This window comes from Scardinius erythrophthalmus, assembly GCF_964197995.2.
Source record: "Scardinius erythrophthalmus genome assembly, chromosome: 12".
Lineage (NCBI taxonomy): Eukaryota > Metazoa > Chordata > Actinopteri > Cypriniformes > Leuciscidae > Scardinius > Scardinius erythrophthalmus.
This window is the reverse complement of record NC_138232.1, coordinates 1219442-1229956: the sequence shown is the minus strand read 5'-3', so window position 1 is coordinate 1229956 and position 10515 is coordinate 1219442. Positions and strand designations below refer to the sequence as shown.

The following is a 10515-nucleotide window of genomic DNA, read 5'->3' as shown; positions in this document are numbered from 1 at the left end:
TAATGTGCACATGCTTTTTACACACCTTCAAATAAATACACCTTCACCAATAATGCAGTTCCAAAAGGTTGGTGGTTATTAACGGCAAATATAAACACAAAACTTTAAACACAATATTAAAGGCCCATTTTGTGATAATTATGTCATCATCAACATTGAACTGATAACACCTCATACTTTTTCTAGGCTTTCTCTGCCACAACAATTGTGTTACACAAACACACTGTTACAGCAGCCAAAGAAAAGCTCAAATAAAAGGAACGGGGACCAAGAGCCCAACTAAAGCAAACACGGATCGCCACAATGGTGACACTTCAAATTAAACGAATATCAACATCTAAACCTCTGTTAATTCTCACTAAGATCATCTGACAGCAATAGTCAAAGTAATTATGTCTAAATGAGACCATAAATGATGTTGAAATATGTCCACAATGGCCACATCTGAACTAGTTTTAACCTTGTACGAAGGTTCGATGAACGTCTATATCGGACGTGCAGAACACGTCAAAAAAAGACGTCATAACTTTCATTCTGGCTCCTCAGTGGACGGCATTTCAACGTCTGATTTTTGTAACAAAGACATTGAAAAGAAGTCTTTCGGACATCATTTTGCTTAGTGGGTAGTTAAAAAAAAATTAAAAAATAAAGAAAGATGGGTGGAATCTAACACAATCGTAATCTTGCTGTAGCAAATCCAAACCTTGTGCATACTTTTAGTGCAATCATATGGAATCAGAAGACTGTTATGAACATATGGAATCAGAACCGTTATGATTTTTATGTTTTAATGAATTCTTCCCATACCTTGTTTGCCATGATCATCTGCTTTCCACGTGACCTGAAATCACACACACACACACACACACACACACACACACACACACACGTTATTTTAAAACTCAGTATTAGATTTACACATGTCAGAATATGTTCCATTGGGACAATGCAAAAACTCAAATTACTATGATCTTGAAGCTGAGCTGGAAAGGCTAACAGTAATATTTTGAGCTGCCATGTGATTTTAGCTAAGTTACATTTATAGAAAGTAAAGTTAAATGAATATGATTTACTGTGACCTAGCTGCACACCTAGGTCCTAGGGGTTCATCATGTTGTATTCATATTCTAGTATTCCTGTTCTAGGCTTTCCTGTATCATTAACAAGTACCTTAAGTTACAGTATTTTGATTTCTTAACGGTCTTAATAAAGTTAGTCATGTTAACTATTACGAAATAAACAAAAGAAACACGGTAGGCCTATTTTTAGTAAAACTGTGGCTATTACAATGGTAAAAAATCAGCTAAAAACGTGTTTACTACAATTTTATTATAATAAAATAAAGTATTTTTTTAAGAGAAAAGTTTTCAGCTTCCAGACAGTGTTTCAAAATATCCCGCCATTTATTGATTTAATGTTACTGACTATCATAACGAAGATTTTATACACAATTATGGACTTTAATATGAATAACAAGTCTACTAAAGATTGTTTTAGGTCTTTAAGTTAACAAGTAGAGATGTGGGTTGGGTTCAACTGATCTTTCTTAACACAGATCGATAATTAAAAACGCATGCTGCATTTTCAGTGTTTTGCCCTGACCCAGTTATAACTGAACATCATTTAAGAATGCTAACGTTAGCATGGAAACTGTCTAACCACTTAACACAAATGTAATATAAAATATCGTACACACATGTAGTATGAGACTCTTACCTCAGTCGTTGATCGGTCGGGATGAGGTCCGCTGTGACGACGAACCAGGCTCACTGAAAAAGGGCGCGTTATTTCTGGACTGACTGACAGACTACAAACAACTAATATGTGTTCAGCGCTCCTGCTCACGGCTGGCTGCTTCTGTCGAATACGATTATAGCTTTGAACCACTGTGATCACAATCCACGACTACTTCACGAGCGTAGACTGAAACTTCAAATCTCCCGCTTGCCCTTGACACAGATCGACGACAGAGACAGACCTGTAGCTAACTGTTGTGGGCGGGACTAGCAGCAACGAAACGTAATGGCGGATAATTTGAATCTGCGCGCGCGCGCGGGCACACACACACACACACACACACACACACACACACACACACATACATACAAACGCACACAAAGCCACGCAGATTTGGAAAAACGATTCATAAAAGACATAAAATATAGGCCTAAATGAAATTTTCGGGCAAATAGCCTACAAATGATGATCAAAATGAACATCTATTTGCAAGACAAAATTAAAAGACTATAAATAATTAAATAGGCTTGCCTTATGTGTGTACAAATCTTAAAACTCACTTTAACCCCCACATGCTTAATAATCTTTAAGGAAAACATGTTTAGTGACTGCTGATTTCTGCAGTTATACCTTATTTTCTTTGTTTTCTAATTCCACAGAAATAATCTGTAAAATATTACTTAATTTTTTATGTAAAATTACACATAACCCTATAAAATTACAGAGAATTTCCTTTTAAAAACGTAAAATTAATGTAAAACCAAAATAAAAGCAATTACCTGTAAATTTAATAGTGGACCTTTAAATTACAACAAATATCTGTAAAATAACAGGTATTCACTGTATAATGACAAAACGACAAAATTCTGTTAAAAAATACAGACCGTTTCCTGTAAATTTACAGTTTTTTTTTACAGTGTAGATGCGCTTTATTTCCTCTCATCTCATTCTCCATGCACGATTGCATGCATTCTGGAGAAAAGAACGATCCTCGCCCCCAGATCCTCTCTCTCTCTTCCTCCCTGTACGTTTATGCGATGCTTAAGGATGTTGAAATAATAAGAAAAAGAAAAGTCATGAACGGAATGTGTCTCGCGCACAGATTGCGCGTTTCATATTTTAACATCGCGAGCGGCGCGCGAGACAAGATGCACTTTAAAGCCATTCAAAATTAATCTGTAACATTCTGTGAACTCGAATTGGAACAATGTGATCTGAATTTTAAAACTCACGAAAACTTTTTTTACTCAATGCAAAATAACAGTAATGGGAATATGAGCGGTGTGTGCCAACTTTTGGCACCGCGCGGCGCGCATATGATAAAAGACGCACGGGAGGGTTTTTGTTTTTTTGACCCAATCGAGATATTCACACATTCAGCGGTAAAGAGAGAGAGAGAGAGAGAGAGAGAGAGAGAGAGAGAGAGAGAGAGAGAGGCGCGCGCTTTCGTGTGAGAGAGAACGCAACACAGTTTCTTTTTCAAACACGGAACGCTCGCGGTAATGAGGGCATTAAGCGCGCGCTCCAGCTGACAGAAGAACTTGCCACCGGTTCGTTCCCACATCAACTTTTCACCTCCGTAACACCCGAACCCCGCGAATGGATGTGCAGTTGACTAATGACCAGGACTCCGAGAGCTGAGCCTGCGTGGTTTGCCGTGATAACTCAGAGAGCGCGGGTTTATCGTTCCAGTGTGTTAAAGCGAGTTCTTCCCCCGCGGATGGGTTTCGGCTGGTGATTTGTGTCCGGTTTATGTTCACTCTGCACGGGACTAGTGTTCTCTAGGAACGGTGCGATGAGGCTGCTCTGCTGGAGCGTTCTGCTGCTCATCCAATGGATCCTGAGGAAGGTATGAAGCTCGTTTCTGTGAGTTTAGCATAGAGGGATTTCTGTAAACTTTCCAAATCAGTAATTGCGTGTTTTTGCGCTGTTCTATAACAAAAACAAAATAAATCACAGTGATTTCAGGTGATGCTGAATGCAGTCAGTACATGTGTATATATATATATATATATATATATATATATATATATATATATATATATAAATTATACCAATACCTATAAAAAAAAAATGCAGGTTTGTTTTAGCTCACATTTGGGTCAAATGTGGACGAACCCAACCGTTGGGTTTCAATATTTTATTAAAAATGTAACGCAATGGCGAGGTTTGTGTTTATATTTGACCCAAATTTGGGTTAAAACAACCCTGCTTTTTTTAGGATATAGTTCACTTAAGCTCTTAAAAATAAAGTTTCTATATTGGTTGCCTGAAGAACCTTTAACACCTTTTGCATTGGGGTCTTTAGAGTGGAAAAAAGGTTCTTCACAACATAAAACTGATCACTGAAATGTTCTTTGGGGAACCAAAAATGATCATTCTATGGCGTCGCTCATTTATGAAACCCTCCTTTTGAAACCTTTATTTTTAAGAGATTGCTCTTCTTAAATTTCACATTCATATTTATCTAGCACAGTCTCTGAAGTGCATTTGTGTATTAGAGCAAATTGAGGCGTTGAGATGTGAATGTCTCTTGGAAGCAATTTAAACTGATACCATATGCACAGTATCATAATTATAATTTCACTTTCTCACTCAGAATCTGTTCTTTGTGTATAAGCTGTGTGAAAGTCTCTGATAGACAGGCGTCTATGAGCAGATACACACACACACACACACATCTTCTGGCGTTGCAGTGGCCCGATGTGAAGAACACAGAAAAGGCCACTTCTATATATTTTTTATTTTCACGTTCATGCATCAAGCTTGAAAAGGGAAATCATATAAAATCATTTTGCTGCTGATAATAACATCACTCTTTTGAGAAGAGCGGTAATGTGACGGCAGAGCAGCTTTTTTGATGTCTTTCCTGAAATACAACATTGCATGATGAAGTTTCGTCATCTGATGCGAACACAAGCCGCCTGGAGTCCGCCTTTCACTTAAAAGCGTTTTATCATGAAAGGCCACACTTTTTCCTGTTTAAGATCCGGCTTGTCAAACAGCCAAACGCTTATTCACCGAGGACTCAAACACACACTGGTTAAATCACAGGCTCAGAAAGAGTGTGTTTTTGGGGTTGGGCATGTGCAGTTTATTAGGGGTATTTTTATAAGGCAAGCGCCATCTTATTGATGATCCCATTCCCTCCCTCTGTAAGTGTGATCATGTCATAATGACCGACAGTAAACCGCAGCCATGGATCACAGTCTTTCCTGAGATATGGCTCAAATCTTTCATGCTTGCACGGATCCGCTTTATTAGTGTCTTTATTCTCCTCTCCACATTTGTCCAATATAATCTCGTTTTTTAATGTGACTCATCTTTTTTTAGGGATCAAAGATCCATACCTCATGAACTGAGTGATTATTAAAGCATATTTTACTTCAGCTTACATTTTTATGGCAGAGAGGCTGTGAAATCCTTCTCTTGATGTTTGTTCCCTCAATGCAACTTTGAATGCAACTTGCATATGATATAAAATGTCTCAGTATATTCACGTGTCGTAAGTGTGCTCAGTGGAACGGTGTGTGAGTACATTGTGAAATGAATGCTGTCTTATCCGCTCCTAATAAATGGATCCAATTTACAAAGCTGCATGTATTTAAAGAAAGTTGCAGCAGCAGGAGGTTCTCCTCACACACACACACACACACACACACCGCTCAAACCTCAGCGTTACTCCTGTAATCCATCATATTAATGATAAAAGCAGTCGTATTACTGACTCCAGCCAGAGTGCTGCCTTTATTGCAGATTAATGTCTAATCTTTGATTGATATGATAAGAGGATATTGTGTTCCTATTAAAGAGCAGTGCTTAATGTAGTCGTGTTTTTGTTCACTGTAGTCGATCAGAAAGGTTTATTCTGCGCTGGTTCTCTGTGATTGACAGGTGATGGAAGCTGAGTGTTATTAGATTATGGGGTTTTGATGGTTATGAAGAGCGTAATGATGATGATACGATTTAAGGTTGTACTAAAGAGGCATCATTTTGAGTGTGTGTGTGTGTGTGTGTGTGTGTGTGTGTGTGTGTGTGTGTGTGTGTGTGTGTGTGTGTGTGTGTGTGTGTGTGTGTGTGTGTGTGTGTGTGTGTCTGTATGCATATCCGTATTTGTGTCCGCATGTGTGTCTGTGTGTGGGTTTGTATGCATGCATATGTATGTGTGTGTGTGTGTGTGTGTGTGTGTGTGTGTGTGTGTGTGTGTGTGTGTGTGTGTGTGTGTGTGTGTGTGTGTGTATGTATGCATGCATATGTGTGTGTGTGTGTGTGTGTGTGTGTGTGTATGCATGTGTGTGTGTGTGTGTGTGTGTGTGTGTGTGTGTGTGTGTGTGTGTGTGTGTGTGTGTGTGTGCGCATGCATACGTGTGTGTGTGTGTGTGTGTGTGTGTGTGTGTATGTATGCATGCATATGTGTGTGTGTGTGTGTGTGTGTGTGTGTGTGTGTGTGTATGCATGCATGCGTGTGTGTGTGTGTGTGTGTGTGTGTGTGTGTGTGTGTGTGTGTGTGTGTGTGTGTGTGTGTGTGTGTGTGTGTGTGTGTCTGTCTGTATGCATGTGTGTGTGTGTGTGTGTGTGTGTGTGTGTGTGTGTATGCATGTATGTATGCATGTGTGTGTGTGTGTGTGTGTGTGTGTGTGTGTGTGTGTGTGTGTGTCTGTATGCATGCATGTATGTATGCGTGTGTGTGTGTGTGTGTGTGTGTGTGTGTGTGTGTGTGTGTGTGTGTGTGTGTGTGTGTGTCTGTATGCATGTATGTATGCGTGTGTGTGTGTGTGTGTGTGTGTGTGTGTGTGTGTGTGTCTGTATGCATGCACTCTGCATTTATCACCATGCATTCATTAAAAACAGTAATTCCTTAATGACATCAGTGTTGACAGGGAATATCAGTGTGTGTTTTGTGTTCTCCACTAAGGATGATGTGTCGTCTGATTGACAGTGTCTTGAGGTTAATGAATGCAGTGAATAAACAGATCTCAGTTGACTGAAGCCTGCGATTAAAGTGAATTATTGGGGAAGCCCTGCGCTGTGGTCTTCATATTGACGCAGCAGTGAAGTCTTTATGTGGATTTGTCTCACTTAAAGCGTGTCCTAACCAGGCGCGACACGACCAGTAATTCATCTGTCCACTCTGAAAGCCATTAGCTGATGTGTCAGAGAGCAAAACCGTGACCGCTCACTTTATGAACCGCTCATGAAGCGGCGTTAATGACGGAATCAAATCAACTGCAATCATATGCAATTAAAACACATTTATTATAATAATACAAATATTTAAAAAAAAAATTGCAATAAATATTTGTACACTTCAATGTATTTTTTTATTATTTAAAAATAAATATGTTATATATGATTTAAAAATAAATATTTTATATATTATATAAAATAAATATTTTATTTTTATTTGTGTACTTAAATTTATAATATATTTAAATATTTATATTTTGTATTATTTTTATTCTTGTAATAAAAGGCTTAAAATTAATAGTTTTATTTTAATCCTGGCATTGTGAGAGTATTGAGGGACTCGTTCACATCACAGTGATTCATGGTCACTGTTGTGCTTTATATACACAGAATGCAACAGTCGGGTTCCAGAAGTACAAACTCCATTCAATTTCTCCATATGGAAACATATTTTTAATGATGACTTATAAAGCCTTACTGTGAGCTACAAGGTTGTTAATCAATGGTATTTGCTTCTGTTGAAACATTACCCTGCATTATTTCAACTTAATCGTGTGTGATGAAAAACTACATTACCCATGATGCTGTACAGAAAATTCCACCAATCAGAGAGTCAGAACAAGCCATGTGTCCCAACGCTCTTAAAATACTTAAATATTTGCATATTTTGCTATAATTTTAAAGTCCCCCTGTGGTGAAAATCCAGCTTTTAATGTTGTTTATGTGTCTATGTGGTGTTTTTAATCTGCTTTAAGACAAAGCATGTGTAAATTCATAAGTCGACAGCATTGCTGAGTATTTCCTCCTTAAAACTGCAGTGAACCAAAGACAGTCTCAAAAACACGCTTTGAAATCGCTGGTGTTTCTGACGTCACAAACTACCTTGTAACCAATCAGATCAACGTGTGATCGTCAACCAGTGGATCTCTGAGCTGAGCGAGTGAGTGGAGGCGGGGCTCATTTGCATATTCATAGAACCGCGCATACTAAATGAGGACAAGGGTGTCGAGTTACATTTAAGATATTTTAAGGCATGAAGAAAAAAAAATTTCAAGGAAAAAATGTTTAAATATGTAATTTTGGTGATAAAAGATGAATTTTAAGGGATAAAATTATCGACTACTTTCAAAAAAAGTAACTGTAGTCTGAGTATGAGTATTTTAAAACATATTTATTAAAAAGTATTTATTTTTTGTAATCAGATTATGGAATCCATATTACATAGAATCAGATACCCATCACTGTATATATATACATATACACATACATATACATATACATATACATACACATATATATATCTCAGCACTGGTCACTGCGAACATCCACTAACTATTCTACAGAAATCCAATATATTCCCTCAAATATTGTCCAAGATCCTCGTGGTTTGGAGCAGATCCTGTGAAGAGTCTGATTAAAGCTGGTCTTCTGGACTCCACACACACACACACACACACACACAGCGAACAGGCGGATCTCTCGCCGCGCAGGGCAGCATCTGGACCGGGCTGGTCCTGGCACACACACACTCAACGGTCTGAAGTCGAGCCCAGCGCTTTCGTCTCGCTCTGGGGAGATTCACTGATTCTCCTCCTCTCAAACATCTCGAACATCTCAAACATACGGGCATCTGTTCACTCGGCCTGCTGGTGGGCGGGGCCAGGGTAATTACTGACACCTGATTGGCCAGTTAGCTCATAACTCAGCGTCAGATTGGCTCTGCCGTAAAGGTCGCGTAAGGGGAGACACCCTTATGTCTTTTATTTTTTGCCAAAATGTCCTTGAGTTGGAAATGTTGATGAAAATTTTACCTGACTGTGGAAAGATGTTCTACTAGATATTATTATAAACTCCAAATATAAACTTGACTAAATTTCATTTCATTTAAAGATGAAGTGAAGCATTATATTGAGTCAATATCTCCCTCGAAGAAACAAAAGGCTATTAGAATTTGACAAGCATGTACACTCTTTAAAGTATTCCTATAATCCTGTTTACCTCCTCCTAGCATTTGAAATGTATTGTGTTGTATTTTAATTGTTTGTTTTGATATTTCTTCAATTAAATTATTATATATTTTTTTAAACCATTAGGGGAGACAGAAGCAGAGGTTAGTTGAGGATATCTGCACAGATCGGTTTCTCGTCATCACTCACGCTGACGGAGGTTTGATGAATAAAGTCTGTGAGAAAGACCTTGGGCAGCTTCTCTTCAACAGGGCTTGTAAACGAACCCATCATTATTCATTTCTGTATTTTTAACTGAACATCACATCTTTAAAAAATGTTGCTGAGAACGTGGCGATTTATATCACTTGCCTTGGTCTCATTTATTGATGAAGTAGACGTGCAATAAATAATGTAAAGAACAGAAGAAATCACAGTTGTGTTGTTACTCCGGGCCGCCGCTGAAGTGATGTGACGAGACCTCACAGGGATGTGTATTTAAAGCCTCAGCTGTGCTCTTAACTCATCTGACATGAGGCGAACACCAGACACTTACCAGACATGACTCTAAAATATGAGTTTTGTTCTAATCTGCGACGAGTTTGCTCTGTTTATGTGTTGTCATACTGTCTGAACTCTCATTGGTCCATTATCTGGATCCACATGACTTTAGAGTGCAATAGTCCCGCCCACTTTTCCATTCATTTCCATTCTTGATTAAAGCGTTATAAGCCATGAACCGCTGTGATGAATCATAACATTACAAACTCTGATTGAAGCAAAAAAGTGTTATAGAAATTTAATAAATATGTTTTAAAATACTCATACTCAGACTACAGTTACTTTTTTGAAAGTAGACAATCATTTAATCCCTTAAAACTCATCTTTAATCACCAAAATGACATATTTAAACATTTTTAGCTTGAAATAAAATGTCTTCATGCCTTAAAATATCTTGAATGTAACTCGACACCCGTGCCTCATTTAGTATGCGCGGTTCTATGAATATGCAAATTAGCCCCGCCTCCACTCACTCACTCAGCTCAGAGATCCACTGGTTGACGATCACACGTTGATCTGATTGGTTACAAGGTAGTTTGTGACGTCAGAAACACCAGCGATTTCAAAGCGTGTTTTTGAGACTGTCTTTGGTTCACTGCAGTTTTAAGGAGGAAATACTCAGCAATGCTGTCGACTTATGAATTTACACATGGTTTGTCTTAAAGCAGATTAAAAACTCCACATAGACACATAAACTACATTAAAAGCTGGATTTTCAACACAGGGGGACTTTAATACTCACAAAATGGCAGTAAATTATCCAGAATTCATTGATTCGCCCTAATTCTTCTTTTTTATATTTAAAATGTTCCTTTCTCAAGCGTTTTGTTGAATTGCGCACACTGACCAACTTCTAGTCAGGCTACTATACTGTAATTACATGGAAAAATGAGAGGCTGCGCAGCATAAACAAATTAAATATTACATTTTGGTTTAATAATAATTTAACATTTTTATGATTTAAGCAATTAAGCTTTTCATAAATGTATGAACCCCTGCAGGGTTTGGGAAACCCTGACGTAATGCAATATTTAATGCACTTTATTTTGTATTTATAAAAAAAAAAATAATAATGTATCAATGT

At 37.9% G+C, this 10515-nt stretch overlaps 1 protein-coding gene across 1 annotated transcript in view; it reads left to right on the top strand.

Moving 5' to 3' along the window:
• Positions 1–3452: 3452 nt before the first annotated feature.
• The window catches only part of nxph4 (neurexophilin 4), a gene marked incomplete at its 3' end in the record, with an annotated part of 43802 nt that continues 36739 nt past the window's right edge, over positions 3453–10515 (top strand). Inside the window, exon 1 of the mRNA XM_081381593.1 lies at positions 3453–3586. Coding sequence (XP_081237719.1) covers positions 3533–3586 — 54 coding nt within the window. The 5' untranslated portion in view covers positions 3453–3532. The remainder of the gene's footprint in view (positions 3587–10515) is intronic.